At 45.0% G+C, this 16,297-nt stretch overlaps 1 protein-coding gene across 1 annotated transcript in view; it reads left to right on the top strand.

Annotated features, from left to right (window-relative positions):
- The window catches only part of STAB1 (stabilin 1), a 53,323-nt gene that overhangs the window by 16,884 nt on the left and 20,142 nt on the right, over positions 1 to 16,297 (top strand). The window contains exons 14-36 of the mRNA XM_017732292.1: positions 1,198 to 1,344; positions 1,928 to 1,990; positions 2,597 to 2,710; positions 3,110 to 3,163; positions 3,967 to 4,047; positions 4,344 to 4,502; positions 5,378 to 5,440; positions 6,717 to 6,818; positions 7,895 to 7,981; positions 8,309 to 8,420; positions 8,910 to 9,093; positions 9,280 to 9,373; positions 10,293 to 10,451; positions 11,295 to 11,390; positions 11,759 to 11,854; positions 12,459 to 12,506; positions 13,329 to 13,459; positions 13,847 to 13,958; positions 14,185 to 14,262; positions 14,635 to 14,736; positions 15,219 to 15,326; positions 15,816 to 15,947; positions 16,143 to 16,271. Coding sequence (XP_017587781.1) covers positions 1,198 to 1,344; positions 1,928 to 1,990; positions 2,597 to 2,710; positions 3,110 to 3,163; positions 3,967 to 4,047; positions 4,344 to 4,502; positions 5,378 to 5,440; positions 6,717 to 6,818; positions 7,895 to 7,981; positions 8,309 to 8,420; positions 8,910 to 9,093; positions 9,280 to 9,373; positions 10,293 to 10,451; positions 11,295 to 11,390; positions 11,759 to 11,854; positions 12,459 to 12,506; positions 13,329 to 13,459; positions 13,847 to 13,958; positions 14,185 to 14,262; positions 14,635 to 14,736; positions 15,219 to 15,326; positions 15,816 to 15,947; positions 16,143 to 16,271 — 2,451 coding nt within the window. The remainder of the gene's footprint in view (positions 1 to 1,197; positions 1,345 to 1,927; positions 1,991 to 2,596; positions 2,711 to 3,109; positions 3,164 to 3,966; positions 4,048 to 4,343; positions 4,503 to 5,377; positions 5,441 to 6,716; positions 6,819 to 7,894; positions 7,982 to 8,308; positions 8,421 to 8,909; positions 9,094 to 9,279; positions 9,374 to 10,292; positions 10,452 to 11,294; positions 11,391 to 11,758; positions 11,855 to 12,458; positions 12,507 to 13,328; positions 13,460 to 13,846; positions 13,959 to 14,184; positions 14,263 to 14,634; positions 14,737 to 15,218; positions 15,327 to 15,815; positions 15,948 to 16,142; positions 16,272 to 16,297) is intronic.

Raw genomic sequence — 16,297 nt, 5'->3', positions numbered from 1 at the left:
TATATGCCCTGTGTTCGGGAGAAGAGACCTTGTCCCTACAGCATCAGTGGCTACAATGTCCATGTGGCTGACATGGACGAGGCAACAAAGTCTCTCTTCAGACTGCATGCTCCTGTGTAGTTTGTGTGCTTGGACACAGCCACATGCTGAATTATTTCCTCTTCTAGTTTCTCTTTTCCCCTCTTTCTATTTTATTTTCCTTAGTCCTCCTAGCAAAAAAATTTTTCCCTGTTGTGTTCTGATAAGGAAGGCTCTTTTCTTCCTTTCCTAATTGACTCACATTTTCCTGTATACACTGCTCTCTCTCCATCCTGCACCTTTCCTGCATGCTCACAGGTGGCCAAGGGGGAGAGCCCTGTGTTTCCTCTCTGAGGATCCAGCCTTGGCCTTGAGGTCTGGGTCATAATACATCAAAAGGACAAAGCACTATTGGGAGCAGGGGAATCCGAACTGAGTGTGTCAGTGCTCCTTTTAAAATTCTTTCCTGTTTGTTTACTCAGGAGTCTTTTGATCTGGGAAGTCTGCCCTCCCCTTCCTTTGTTTCAGACAGAACTCTCAGTGATGTGAACTGAAGTTTAGGGCAGGGAGGAACAATTCAAAATGCACATGGTAAAATGAAAAGCACAGGAAAGCTGTGCTTGCCTGAACTTGAATCATGGCCGCAGCACCAAGACTTGGATGCTTAGTTTGTAGGTTAACCTTGGGACACCCCCACACAGCAGGCTTCAGTGCATGGATCCATACCTTGTGATTCAGTGAGCCTGACTGCTTTGGCTTTGTTGTGAAGACTTCTTGTAGGCATAATCAGTCCATAAAAGCTGTGTTCAAAGCTGTAGTTCCAGGATTGCCTCCAAATCATTTATGTGGTGGTCAGGGCATCCTTTTGTGATCCAGAGCTGTGATCAAGCATTGCTCACAGTCAAACTTAATTCTGGAGCAGGGTGTCCCAGGTGAGGTCTTGTTTTTTCTGTAATAAGACTTAAAAGTACCACTCAGGATCAAAGTATCACCCAAACTCAAGTAGAATGGGGTGCTTGTCTTATACCCAGGCCACCTCTTAAATTTACTTTTTCATGAGTAACTCTGGCTGTGCCTTCCCCTTGCTGATCCATAGGCAGGAAGCACTGATTTATAGTTCTATCATGGTAACACAGATGTACCACAAGGAAATAACCTATTATTATTATTATTACCCAGACATACATCAAATCTTTCCGGTACCAAGACCTGCCAGGGGAACTGTACAACATCTTGCAATCAAACCTCCCAGCAGCCAATGGCATCATACATATTGTCAACAGCCTCAGGAAAAAAACCAGCACTGACAACCTCAGAAACTCACAGGTACAAAAGCATTCATATTTCTTCTCTTTTATGGGACAGCAGAATAAGCACTTTAAAAAAAATCAATTAGTCCTCCAAATCAGTGAGGCTTTTTTTAAAGGGAAAAGGCTATTTGTTTTCAGCTCTGATAAGGCCTGTTAGGTACTATTAAAATACCATTAAAAGTAGCTAATGGTATTGCATAAGCCAGATAAAAATCTTGCAATTATGCTTTTACAGTGTTTGGATGAGTAGAGAATTCTACTTTCATGAATAAAAGCACAGCAAATGAGCTCTTCTTCAGTTGTATCTTACAGAATATGTATCTTACAGGACAAGTATTGAAGAGTATTTTTCACATAAAAATCAAATGAAGATTTTCTTTAATTGGTCTGTACTGCATCTTGAAATTATAATCAAAAAGTTGTCTTTGTGTTAAAAATATTTTAAATGAGAACAAATAATCATTAGATTGTGCCCATCTCTTTGAGGTTGATGGCCTCCTGTAGATTTTTACATGCAAACCACAAGCTGGGCATCCCAGAATGTGCTCAGAGCTTGCTTCAGCCCCAGCCATGTTTTTCCTCTTTGTATCTTCTTGCAGAAAACTATTGGTGAGATTCTTGCTTCAATGGAGATCTTCAGTAGATTTGAAACTATACTGGAGGTAAGCAAGTTTGTGTCTGCCCAGGAAGCTGCTGTACAAAGCCTGCTGCTGATTTGGGGGGAATTTTGAATAGCATTTAAAAACATCTCAGTAATTTGGCTTATTCTGAAAGTTTTATTCTGTGTAATTTCTTATTTTCTTATTTTACCTAAGCAAATATAATGGAAAAGATTGGAGTTTTCACATCTATAGGGGATCTGGCACAAGCAGCAAGGGTACATGCCTCTTTCCCATCTTCCTCCCCATGTTCCCTTCCCCATGTCCCTGGAGAGTTGTTCTCCAAAGCATGTTTAGTTCTTGACCACACTTTAGTCTCTGTGTGTGTGCTTGTGTGTTTAAAGCATGCAGGGAGCATCAGCCCAGGACTCCCTTGCTCATTATTGCTGCATTCCCACCAGTGGCTTCCTTGTCCCAGCTGTGGTTTTGTGGCACTTATGCCTCTGTTATATCACACACCTGTCCTTGGTGTCCAGTTGCCTCTTGCACACTTTGCTTTTCAACTGCTCTGCCTTTAGTGCATTGTTTAATGTTTCCTCTCACTTCCTGCTGGACCCCCCTCACTAACCCATGCTAGATCCATGATGAAATCTTCTACTCTTTTTGCAGAACTGTGGCCTGCCTGCAATACTGGATGGACCAGGCCCCTTCACTGTATTTGTACCCAGCAATGATGGTGTGGATAGGCTGAGAGATGGAAGGCTCATTTATCTTTTCACAGAGGTGAGAGCCCATAGCGCTGTAAGACATCCTGAGCTGACTGAGTTGCACTGGGCTGTGCTGGAATGACTTTGTGCAATTTATCTGGTCGTTGCTGAAAGCTGTTCTTCCTGGGGATGGCTAAACCATGTGTTTGTTTCTGTAAGGCTCTGGGAGAGAAGTGGGTGCAGTTGGAACCTGCAGTGGGCAATGTGGTTAGCCAGATTGCTTAAATCTGGTGTTTGACTTTCATTCCTCACGCCAGCTTTGGGCAGGGGAAAATGAAGGAACTTATTCACCAAGTGAATTCACTGCTATAGGCATTGCCATTGTCAGTCATTGATTAGAAGAAAATGTAATTGCCATCTCTTACTCCTGAGCATTGAAGGGGTATCTGATTCTGATGCTCTCTTCTTTCCTTAGGGCATAAATAAGCTTCAGGAGCTGGTGAAACATCACATCTACACTTCAGCAGCGGTAAGGCAGCAGCTCTAACTCCAGACCTCCTTCAGACCAACAACTTATCAACTCTCTTGTCTGGCATAAAGGTCATAGTGTTGATGACTTTAGTTGCTACTTCCTGAACTTCCCCTGGGGGAGCAGAGATGTGATGAGGATCTGATGAGGAGAAAATGTTTACCATGAAAGGGCTTGCCAAAAGGGACAGCTGTGCTCTCCATCAAGAAACTCTGAATTTTCTGGAGTGTTGGTGTTCCCTAGTTGGATGGCCTTTACAATGAAAATATTGTCCAGCCGAGTTTGCTGCAGGACACAAAAATAACAATTGTCCTGGTTCTCAGAACTTCTCTCTACTCAAATCATTAAGTTTCTCAGTACAAAAGCTGCAGTTTGCAATTTTTTTCTGCCTTTAAGCTTATTTTTTCAGTCAAAATATGTTCTTTATTATGCTTCTGGCTGAACTTTCATTGTTTATTGAATATGTCCTAGAAAAACCCTTATTAGTCTGACCCTACTTTCAGCTGTATTAGTAAGAGACACTGTTAGTGAGACTTGATTTCAGCTGTGCTGGGCAGTTACCTAAACAAGGAATGAAAACCAAGGCAGCTGCCACCAGCACTGCTGTGTTTGTGGTTCTGCAAACAGTTCACACAAAGTCCTGGATTACCCTCTGACCCATTGTTTGTTTTTAAGGTATTTCATGAAATGTAAATGTTAAGTCCCCTTGAGAAGTTTTTTAAGTGGCAGGAATCACGGAAGGATTCTGTAAGCTGCAGTGAAATGACCCTGCTTTCTCATGGTACCTTGTGTTTTTGTTTCAGGTGACTGTAGAGCAACTGATAATGATGCCACACATTGTTACAATGGCTAACCAGATACTGACCATCAACATTAGTGCAGATGTAAGCGTGAATCAAAACCCTTTGGAGCAAACCCTGGTGTTGTTCTGTCTGGTGTTGGGGAAAGTCTGGTGTTGTTCTGAACAATGTGGTTTCACCCAATCTCTGCTTCCTCCTCTGCTTAAAAATCTGGACTTAAAGAGATAGTTGAAGTGGTTTGCTTCTTATCGAATCTGTGACTCCACTAAGAGGCCTGACCATTCGTGTAGTTGCCCTTGATGTTGTGAACCATCTGTTTCCTGCATTGGCTTTATGTAGTTGATCCTGTCTAATGGTCTAAAATTGTGTTTCTGCATCAGGGAAGAATTCTGATGGATGAATCAGGGATCCCCTTAAACATGAGAGACATTGTGGCATCAAATGGTATCATTCATACCTTGGATGGCATCTTCATCCCTCCTTCAATCGTTCCTATTTTGCCTCACAGATGCAATGAAGAGCAACATAAGATTGTGATGGTAAGTCAGCTTCTCCCGTTCTCATGCTCAAGCACAGCTGTGTACCCCACACTCACCTGGAGGGCCAAAAGCAGGCTGTGTAAACTGCATTTGGGAAATGTGGTCTGTCTGAGACTTCCCCTGGTATGAGTTTTGGCAGCACTGTCAGTGTTTCTTCTGCTTGTGCTTGGCACTGCTTTCCTGCTAATCAGCAGATGTTCCTGGTAGGTTGTTGTTCTTTCCGTGCACCCATCCTTCCTCTGATTCCAAAGTACATCTGCCTTTTCCCTCATATGATCTTCTTCCCACTAGAGTTGCTAACTTGGCTGACAGAGCTTTGTTCCCACCTCTTTGAGCGCTGGTGTCCTGTAGCCTGGACAGGAAGCAGGCATTCAGTAGCCAGAGCTACAAATGCTGTGCAATATTCTCACATGAACTGTTTCATATACAGTATTTGAGGTGCTTGCTCCCCAGTTTGATCGTTGGTAGGTTACTGAAGAAAGAAGGTGAGGCTCTGAATAGCAAGAGGTTTGGAGAGAAACAAGGGGGCCAGTGTGTCCACATAACTTGCTGACTCAGTGAGTCTTGCTGCTTGGATGCTCAAAACCCTTTCCAGCCTAGCAGCAGGTCTAGTGGCAGAGAGACTCAGAGAGTGCAGACAGACCCCAGGCAGGTCTTCAGGCAGGTACAAGCATCTCCTTGAGACACGTGAGATATTTTATGTAAATGATGAACTTGGCACATTTCAGAGTGTGGAAACTAATAGTAGTTAAATATTTCAGATACACATGATGTTTTGGATATACGTACTGGGAACAGTAGCTCTGTAGCATTCTTGGCATGGGGAAGGGGTTCCTTTGAGAAGATTATATTTTTGCCTCTTCTTTTCTTAACAGGGCTCTTGTGTGGACTGTGAGACTCTCAACAACAGCATTTGCCCACCTGGAAGCAAGGAAATGGTAAATATTTGTAGTTATTTCTGTAATTTCTTTGTATAATGACAGACATGCTGACAGTTTCTAAGTCAGCCGCTTTCAAATAAATAGAGAGCAGGAAAGGCAGCCAGTAGAGAGGCTTGTTAGAGGGCATGTATCCATGCCTTGTGATCCCAGACTGGTGCCCACTCACTGCTCTGTGCACTCTCTTAGTCTGAAGTCTGCTTGCTGAATCAATGTGGACCATGGTGAGAAATTCTGATCTGAATGAAATTGTAGATTGGCAGCTTTTAGCACTTCTGCTCTGCCTCAGGCAGAGCTTTCCTACTCACATGCAGGGTTTGCCAGCTCCTCCAGAGTCTCAGAAGCAAGCCTGATTCCACTAGTACCATCCAGTACTGCCTATATCACAGGCAGAGAATCACAACAACCTTTCTGCACTGCAGGGAGTGAGAAACAGTTTGTTCCTTGCCTCTGCTCCCTGTTGATTCAGAGATGAGCGGAGCTAGCTGAAGGTGGAGCAAGGGGGAGTGGAGTGCTGCTGTTTGAGTTATCCCATGCTGAGGTTAGCAGAACAGCAAGTTCCAGGAAGTCACAATGTGAAGGCCAGACCCAAGATGTTGTTTGTGAAAGCCAGAGAGGTGCTCACCACCCTTAAACTCTTGGGTGTCCTCTGAGAGATCTGACTTCCAGGAGAACTTGCTAATGCAGTCTCAGCACGGATGTCTGAAGTAGAGCTCTGCAAAATCACTGGTTGCTCATTTTCCTCTCTGATTGAGGCTGGCAAAGTCAGAATCATCTGGGGCCCAGTTCTACCTGTGCTCAACTCCAAGACAGGTCACTGAGCATTGTTCCAAAGTTATTTGCAACCCTTTCTCCTATGTGTTCCTCTCTTTGTCTCACCTTCATCTTTTTCCTGCCCTCCCTCCCTCTCCTTACTCCCCTATGCCCCACTCTCTCCCCTCTCCTATCTCTTTCCTCCCCTCTTTCTTATTCTTTTTCTCCCGCCTGCAGCCCTTATCTCACCCTTGGGTCCTGTCCCTCCCTTCCTCCCCCTGTGCTTGCTCTCTCCCTTATCATAGATACTATTATTAAAACTAAAGGGCAGCACCTTGGCTCAGACTTGGGGACTCTTGGGAGTAAGAGGAGGCCACCATGTGCCTTGGTTCATCCCAGGCCTGCCGTAACTGTGTGCAGTTCACCTTGGCTGCTCAGTGAACTTCCTCAGCTCAGAGATAGGTACAGTTGCTCTCTGCTGCAAAAGAGCAAAGGGTACTGATGGCTTGTTTTGTTTGTACAGGAACCAACACTCTCTCCAAAGGAATGTGTTTACATCCATGATCCACAAGGCCTGAATGTCCTGAAGAAGGGGTGCGCCAGGTACTGCAATCAAACCGTCACGGTGAGTGTGATGGAGGAGCACATTCCCTCTGCAAGGAGCTCAGCTCTGCCTTTCCTCATTCACCAAGAAGAGCTCTGAGTTGAGAGGGCTGGATGGGAGCAAAAGGAAAGCTGTCCCCAGGACCATCACATAAACCAGCTGCCTGCTTTTCCATTGAGAGAACACAGGGTACCAACCTGCTGCAAATGTTAGAAAGCAGCTCAGTTAAACCTAAGTGCAATAAATAAATAAAATAAGGCATCCCTGCTGTGACCAGCTAAGCTGTAGGAAGCCATGATGGTGCAGTGTTAACTGGAGTGTCCCAGATTTAGCATTTCTCCCAGAGGAAGCTGAGCACAGGGAAAGTGCTTTAAGCTGTGAAGTGATTGCATCCTGTTTATGAACCATTGTCAGATGGTTCGGGAAGGTCTGTCAGTGAATTTATGAATTTATGGACCGCGTGTTTGTCTGCAGCTCCTGAGCTCTCACAGTGCCAGCTCTATGGAATGATTTGTGGTTGTTTCATTAAATACTGTTGATTGTTTGTATTATGATTGTTCTTCCTTTGGACAGTCATGACAGGGCCTGCAATCCAGGACTGCTCCATCCCTCCACAGGAATGCAGTCCTGGGCAAGGATAAAGTAAGAGTGAGTGGGCCAGTGCTATTAAAGAATTAAAAGTTCATAAAAAACATGGACCCTGTGTGTTGAAGTCACAGAACAAGCAGAAAATAATGGTTTGTTCTGAGAAGAACAGGCTATGAGCAGGAAGAGGGGCATTGTTGAAAAATAATTTAAGTGCAGGAGGTCCTAGGTGCCAAATGCAACATTCTGTTTCCCTCCATGGCAGAGACAAAGACCAGAATTTCAGAATTATGAGCACAGGATTCCTCTAGGATACTCATTGCAGATGAGTTGAAAAGAGTTTGTTTATTTGGGAATATATTTTTTTAATGGGTGAAGTTTGAAGTGCCCATCTCTCCTCACAATACATGGTGCCTGTAATGGTTGTGAAGTGAGAAGAATGTGTAAGTCATCGTTGCAAATTTGATATTGTTAAGTCACGTCATACCTTACCAATTTTGCTTTTTTTTCAGAAACCTGGATGCTGCAAAGGGTTCTTTGGTCCAGACTGCATGCCATGCCCAGGGGGATTTTCCAGTCCATGCTATGGCCGGGGAAATGTAAGTGTGGAGGAACCTTCTGCACTGCAAGGAGCGGTGGCATCAGTGTGGTTTGAGAGCGTAGCTGTAGATAAGTACAAATCAGAGTTTGTGCTCCAAGGCTGCAGCAGTGGTAGCAGAAGATCCAGGGAGAGTGGCATACATTCAGTGTGAATCAGGTCATGGCTGTGGGGGACAGCTCTGGCTGTGTGGGATCTTGTATTACTACCAGCACTCTTCAAAGTCCTGTTTGTTACTGTGAGTATCAAAGTGCCTTTGATGGATATCAAGGCCTTGGCATTTCCCTGAGTTTCAACCACTTTGGTTTTCTTTTTGTTTTCCTTCCAGTGCAGCGATGGCATACAAGGGAATGGCAACTGTCACTGCTTTGAAGGTTTCAAAGGCACAGCCTGCCACATCTGTGCAAACCCAAACAAGCATGGCGAGAACTGTGATGAAGGTTGGTAACTCTGATGGAGAGACTAAGGAAAAATGTAGAACAAGGATAATGGTGCAAATTCATGTATGTTGGATTCCCTTCTGTCAAGACCAGCATCACGAGTGACAAAAATGTCATCATGTGTGTCCCTTCAAACAACAGTGGAGAAGACATGTTTGATATGACAGTGGTTGATGGGGGTTTTGGAAACATCAACCTAATTTAGATCTGTCCTGTTAGGAAACAAAAGACAGTTGACAATGACCTTGAGCTCGATAGCCTAAATTACAGCCTATAGAAAATGTGGATCCAGGCAGTCACAGGATCTGTTCCCTGGCCAGGCTCGATTTGTGATGGATGTCTCTCGGCAGACATCCCTCTGTCAGAAAAAAAAAAAAAAAAGGGATGATCATTTGGTGTCATGAGTGATTTTGAAAGAAAGTTGGGAATCTACAACTGTGGTGTTCTGGACTTTTTGTGCTTACTGATCTTACTGCATGTCCTTGACAGATTGTGCCTGTGTCCATGGTGTCTGTGACAACAGGCCTGGCAGTGGGGGGGTGTGTCAGTCCTGGTCCTGCAAGGAAGGCTACACTGGGAAATTCTGTGACAAGACATCCAACAACTGTGGCCCAAGTGGGCTGTCCCAGTACTGCCACCAGCATGCTGTCTGCAGCCTCAACGACACAGCAAGGTCAGTCTTTGTGGCACATTCAGGGGCACACTGCCATTGTACAACCACCCCTGTGGCTCTGTGTGTGTGTGTCTGCGTACTTGTTGCACAGGATTGTTTGAGTAACTCAGCCAACCTGCTAGTAATCAATCTTGCTTGCCTGGGGGACTGCTCTACCTGTGTCCCTTTTGTGTTTGTACTTTTAAGGTGCATCTGCATGGATGGATACGAAGGGGATGGGTTTTCCTGCCAGCCCATCGACCTGTGCAGTCAGCCAGAACGGGGAGGTTGTTCACAGAACGTAAGTGGGGTCAGACTGTGAAGTGTGGAGAGGCAGCTCCTCTCAATCAGGGCATGGATCCAGGACTCCTGGGACTGTTACAGATTTTGTGTGTTAATTTTTCCTGTCTGTCAGATGTGGTGGAATAACAGGTGGCTTGACACAGTCATTGTAAAGATGTTGATCACTTGGATTGGTGCCAAAATGTGACACTCCAAGTCAACACCAAGTTTGGCTGATTCACACCAGATATTTTATCAGTCACACAGATTAGCTGTACAGATAATTTTTCATTTGCAATTATATTCCCCTCAAGCTCTTCTGACATGTGTTACTTTCTCTGTTGTTATGTTCAGGCTATAGCTTAACTGTGAGATCCAGCTCACATTCCCAGTAACCATCAACACTACATTATTATCCATGGTTAAAGACTGTGGTGCTTTATGTTGGAAATTGCTGCCAAATGGTCAGACCTCATCATAAATTAGACCCTTCAGTCAGAGGAAGACATTGGGCCATATAGAAGAGAATAGGATGGCACTGGGTACAAAGTAGGTCTTTCCTGAGAGACATCTGCCATCTATCATTAATTCCATCCCACATGTCCAGGCAGGAGATTGTGGTCCTCCTTTTCAGGGAATATTTATTGTGTAATGGAAGAGCTTTACACAATGGTAATGAATGCTCTGTGAGTTCTGAGCCACCTTAGACACAAGTGTCTACCTCTCTTAAAAAACAAAATATTTCCAGAATCACTTTATTATGAAGCTTTCCATTACTCTCCTGGAGAAGATGCTTCCACCCCCATCCCCAGTGCTGGAATCAGAGTTGGTCAGTCAGAAATTCCCCACAGTGTGAGGAAGGAGATTTGTTGTTGTATTTTCTTTGCACTCTCTCCCTTCTGCTGAATGTAATTCCTTCTCTCTCCCTTCTCCTGAAGGCCCTGTGCACCAGTACAGGACCTGGCACTGCCACCTGCCAGTGCAATGTGGGCTGGACTGGGGATGGGAAGGCCTGTGTGCCCATAGACAACTGCATGCTGGAGAGCAGAGGGAACTGCCACCTCAACGCCGACTGCGTTTACATCGGGCCTGGACAGGTATGAGCAAAGCTAAGCAGCCTGATGGTAGAATTAACACTTCCTCAGCTGCTCTGAGGTGGCCTTGGATTGCCAGGGATAAAAATTGGGCTGGCCAGCAGCCAAGCTTGCTTGTCTACAGCCAGAAACACCAGCTGCAGCATGAGCATGCATTTGTGTGTGAGATGCACTGGTGTGTTCAGGACTGCTACTCGACTCGGGGGCTTGTGCAGCAATACAGCTTGATCTAAGGCACCACTTGCTGCATCCCCCTGTCCCCAGACCACAGCATTGAAGAGCATGTGCACCTGTTCACACAGTCTGTGGAGGGAGCTGGGCCAAGAGTAAAGCATGTTGAGATAAGAGGAAGGCAAGGCACTCATGAGAGGGGACTTGTCAGGGTGCTGCTTCTCCCCACTGAGCCAGGAGAGAGTTGCACAATGTGCTGAAAAAAAGGTACAAAAGTTGTAGCAGATCTTAGTGAGGTGCGATATGCAAGTGCTCTCCTAGTTATCTTGAAAGCAGAAAGCTTTGAAATCAACTCCTCTCCTCTTTCTGCCATTCATGAAGTCTGTGTCATTCCCCAAAAACCTGGAAATAAAGGAGGAAACCACCATCTTCAAGTGACTCCCACAGCCAAGCAACGTGAGAGATCAATGCTTTGAGTAACCAGGCAGATTGTGTGCTGTGATAGAGGATGATGCTCTGCTAAGGAAACAACTCCACATTTCCAGGTCTTGAGGGACCAGGAAGAAAACCTGGGAAAATAAATTAAGGATAAGTTTTGCTGCCTTAGGCCTTTTTTGAATAGTAAATGAGGATGCTCTGGTAAGTCTATAAAACTGAAATGTCTCTTTCTTGCAGAGCAAGTGTGTCTGCAAGAGGGGTTATGCTGGCGATGGCCACAGCTGTGATGCAATCAACCCATGCCTCATGGACAATGGTGGCTGCCATGACCTGGTGAGTAACTAAAGAGCTGTCCTAAGGCTGGCATGGCAGGGGAGGTTCACCTGCTTACTGACAGGTTTTGCAGCAGCCATGGCATTGAGAGAATTACAAGGGTTTATGTTATATCATCTTACTGGCCTGCACTGATGTGCTCCAGAGATGGATCCTCTGATTTTTGTGGGTTCACACAACCAAAGCAATCACCTAGGCTCAGCTGCATGAGGAGAGCACTCAGTGCATAAAGGCAGCAGGTGGAAGGTGTTTGTGTGTGCTACTCTAGCCCAGCCCTTGGAAGGCCAGAATTCAATTCTGAGATAGGTATAACACTACATAACATGTGTTTGCTCTCTAATTTCTCCTTCCTTTCCTTGTATTTTCAGGCTACATGTGTACCCCTTGGTGGAGGAGAGAGATCCTGTGTTTGCTCTGAAGGCTACATCGGAGATGGCATGACGTGCTATGGGGACATTCTAAAAGTTAGTGAAGGGCAAATGTCTGAGGCCTTTTTGAGGCTGGAGAGAACTGGCTCTGCTCTTACTTTACTTTTCTCTGTTACCTGAGTTGACTCCTTCTCCCAGCATCAGCCTGAAGCACAATTGTATTCCAAGGCCACAGGGACAGAAGCAATGCCAAGACTAATTACTGCCAGTGAAACCATAATTTCTAAGCTGCTTCACCCCTGTGCAGGGAGCACCTGTCCTGTGCAATAAGTCACCTTTTCTTTGTTGTTCAGAAAGTTTTTCAGGTCAGAGCTGTCAGGCCTGTTTTCTGTCATTAGAAATATCAAAGGCCATTTTGGATTCAATCTTTTGTCCCTGATACACATTAACTTATTGCAAATTAGTTGAAAAGAGTTTGTTTATTTGGGAATATATATTTTTTAATGGGTGAAGTTTGCTTTTGAAATGCCCATCTCTCCTCACAATGCATGGTGCCTGTAACGGTTGTGAAGTGAGAAGAATGTCTAAGTCGTCGTTGCAGATTTGATATTGCAAAGGGCTCCTTTCCTGCACCCTGAGTCCCCCAGCCCTGTACCCTGTGCTCAGCAGAGGTAACTCTTCTGTTGTTTCTATTTGAAAGGAGCTGGCCAGGAATTCCCACTTTGCAGGCTTCTACAACTGGGTTAAGGTAAGAGAAACCATGGGACACCCACACATGTAAGTTCTGTGAGTGAGTCTGTTAAAGGACATGCAACTCCATTTATCTTCAGAGAAAACAAAACAAAGCAATGTAGAAATGGCTCCAGAGCAGGCATGTAGAAAAGCTGTGGAGTTTGTGGTAGAATGAGGGTCATGAGTGGAGGAAGCTGGGGCTGTGTTACACTTAATTTTCATGGTTGTACCATCTGTAACTCCTGGCCATCAAAAAACAACACAGAAGGGAAAGAAGGGGTGGCATTATAACACTGTTTTTCAGAAGAACATCCTTTGGGACATTACACTGTGTGTTTGTTCCTTTTCTCATTGCTGCTTCCCTGTCTTTGGTGTGGGATTAAGCGAGACCCTCCACAGACTGCAGCAAGCCTGTAGAAACACACTATGATGGACAGCCTCTAAATGAGCTTTAGCTCACCTGGCCTGCTGCATACATTGCTTTTGCCAGCAATTATCTTGATCCCTCCCCCAGGACTGATGTTGGGGGTTCAAAAAGGATTCATGGATATGATTAAATGTGTTGGAAGGAAAACTGAATTGGGAAAGTAGAGCTTAAAGCAGCAGGTTTTCCCTTGGCAATCAGATGTCAGCTGTTTTGGCTAAACTACCTGTGGCATTCATTGACTGCTGTGCCCAGGAGAACCCAGGAGAGCCTGCTGTACTGCTGAGCATGTGCTGTGCTCCTTCACATCCCTTTCACGTGACTGCAAGAGCGGGATGGCTGTTGGCTGTATTTTGCACTCTAGATGTGGCAATGGCGTGTCTTATTTGTTCATTTTTGTGCTTTGGACAACAGAAATCTCTCTTCAGCATCCCAGCAGGAACCAATGTCACTGTCCTGGTGCCATCAGAGGCAGCTATCAAGAACTTGAGCAATGCTGACAAAGATTTCTGGTTGACCCCCTACACCCTGCCATTTTTAGTCAGGTACTAGGAGCTTCCTGCCTTTGCTTTACTGGGCCAAACAACAGCAACAAAGCCATGAGATGGATTTTTTCTTGTGCATGACCAATAAGGAGATATCTTGAGATAAATATAGAAGCAAATTTAAATATCTAGCATGCAAAAATTAAGTAGGCATTTAAAACAAAACAGATCACAGACCATGGGAAGTGGGAAGTGGGTTTGTTTTTCATGTATTTGCAGAGGGAGATTTTCCCAGTCAGATGGCAGCAGAACAGTTCTCTCCATTGTTCTCACCACATGCTGAACTACTTCATGTGAGAGATGTGAATGTTGGGTGGTAAGGTCTTATCTCCCAGTCATTACCAACAGTTCCCTAATGTTTTCTTTATCTGATTTTGTTCCCCTCAGAGCCCACTTCCTTGAAGGTGTCTTCACTGCTGAAAAGCTCAGAAAGTACGACAGGCCAGAATTACCCACTCTCAACCCACAGACCAGATGGCAGATAAACACCACGAGTGGTGTAAGGGTTTCTTACATAAGGCTCGTGTACAATCTCAAATTTAACTGCTGAGGGGCTGCTGTATCCAGTGGGGAGCCTGGATGGGACACTGGTGCCCTCAAATGCAGGCATCTTTCAAAAGCTGTACCCAGATTAACCACGTGCAGGCTTGAATGAACAATGTACTTGTTTTGAACTTGCTTGGCATTTCCTAATTCTTTTGCTTCTCCCTCTGGTCCTTGTGCAGGTATTGACCATCCAGAATGCAAGTGTAGTTGTCAGTGACATCCCTGCCAGCAATGGCATTATCCATGTCCTCAGTAAGGTATGTCAGTACATGTGACACTGGGAAATGCTGCAGTTGTAGCAGCAGCTTTGTGTAGCAGCCTCTGTGATAGGGCCAAGGAGGAATACATGTCTGGACAGTTAGGAAGGGATATAAAGGCAAAATATATGAGGTTATCACAAGGTCCTGACAGATGTTTCCTGTGCAGCAGTATTCAGTGTTTAAAACATTTGTCTCCAGGACAAGTGGGAGGAGAGTTCCCCTTCTCTTGGCTGATAGCTGAGTTCAGGCTATTGCAGGATTGTGTAAAATGAGGCCTTTTAATTGCCTTTCTTGGAAGCAGGGCAGGAGTCCAGTGTGATTCCCCTCAGCCCCTTGCTCAGCCTTGCTCTGAATCCACTTCTTCTGCAGGTTTTGTTGCCACCCCCAGGAGATATCCCACCGAGCCCTCCAGGTCTGCAGGAACAGCTCAACGCAGTGGCCTCGTTCAGCACATTCAAGGAGTTGCTAGAGGTAAGCAGTCGAGGTGAGCCCAGCTGTCACTGTCAGAACTGTCTTTTAAGCAAATGCCCACCTTACCCTGTGCTGGGGGACCTAAATTTGGACTGCCTGGTAAGGAAGGGAGATCATGTGTGTCCTACATGAGGGATCTTCTAGGAAAGCCCTTCTGAGCAGCCAAAGAGTTATATAATTACAGTTAGATCTCTACATCACTGGCATGTATTACAGTAGAAGATGACCTGTCTACTGCAGGTGCTCTCATCCCTGTACAAGGCAGAGAAACCCAGAGGAAAGGGAAGACTTTTTCATAGATGGGAAGCTGCTCTTATGTCAGCCAGGATGAGGAGCAAGCAATCAGATGTGTGTGGCTGAGTAGAAGTTGTATAACCCATTTTCAAGCATTTCCTCTTGCCTTTGTAATTGATCTCATGTGTGGTTTGGGTTTTAATGAGTCCAAGGGTAATTGCTAATGTTACTGTTTGGACATTTTTTAGGAGTACCAGCTCACTGGGAAAGTTGAGTCCTCTGAACAATACACAATTTTTGTTCCTGGAAATAATTCCATTGAGGAGTACTGCCATGCTGCCAATGTGACCCAGCTGGTAAGCTCACTGCTTGCATGCAGTTTGAATGTGTATTGTGGTGAGTGCAGGGGCATGTACACTGCCAAATACCAAACAAGCTCCAGGGATTTCAGCATGGAGAGGAGATGAATATCTGATGCTAAAAGCTGGCAGAAATATGGCAGAGAAATGACAGGTTTTCTTGGTTGTTGCAGTGGGATCTGAAAAGAGTATTTGGACCCCAAGTGCAGAGTAAATTAGTATGTGGATAGATGGCACAGTATGTTCCACTTCCTGGCTGGCTGTGGCAATTTTCAGACTTCTGAAAGGTTCCAAAAAACACGAATGGCTTCATCAAGTATCAGAATCATCAAGTGTGATCAGTCACCTGTGATAGAGAGTTACTAGGCTCTGTGGGGTTAATTAGCCATTACAGGTTCTTAGGAGCACTTCTTATGCCATACCTCTGACTGAATTGTATTCTAGGAAGTGAAAAGGCTCCTAACATTTGTATTTTTGTGGATTTAGGACAATGAAACAGTGCAGTACCACATTGTACTGGGAGAGAAGCTCTTGCCCGCGGACTTGAGAAGTGGAATTCATAAGAACAGCATGTTAGGCCTCTCCTATTGGCTAATGTTTTACCAAAACAACACCCAGGTAAGGGAGGCAGACCGTTCTGCCATCTGAGGGTCTGGCTTGACCTATCACTTTCTAAGGGTGCTGACTCAATACTCCCACTTCTCTTTTGCACACCTTCACAAGTTTACTGATGTGACTATCTGGCAGCTGCCAAGCAATCCATGCAAAGGGAATTGATGGTTATCATCTCAGCTGTTTTCTTCTGCTTTGCAGAAGTTTGTCAACAATATTCCTTTGGATGGAAAATCCTTCGAGACAAAGAATGGCATCCTGATCGGGGTGTCCCAGGTGCTGCAGATCCAGAAGAATCGCTGCACTGCCAATACCACCACCATACTAAAGGTAATGGTGATGACCAAGGAGCTGAC

The sequence above is a fragment of the Corvus brachyrhynchos genome, unplaced genomic scaffold (genome assembly GCF_000691975.1).
Source record: "Corvus brachyrhynchos isolate BGI_N302 unplaced genomic scaffold, ASM69197v1 scaffold4, whole genome shotgun sequence".
Classification (NCBI taxonomy): Eukaryota; Metazoa; Chordata; class Aves; order Passeriformes; family Corvidae; genus Corvus; species Corvus brachyrhynchos.
Note: the sequence above shows the minus strand (reverse complement) of the source record. Positions and strands in the feature narration are given on the sequence as shown.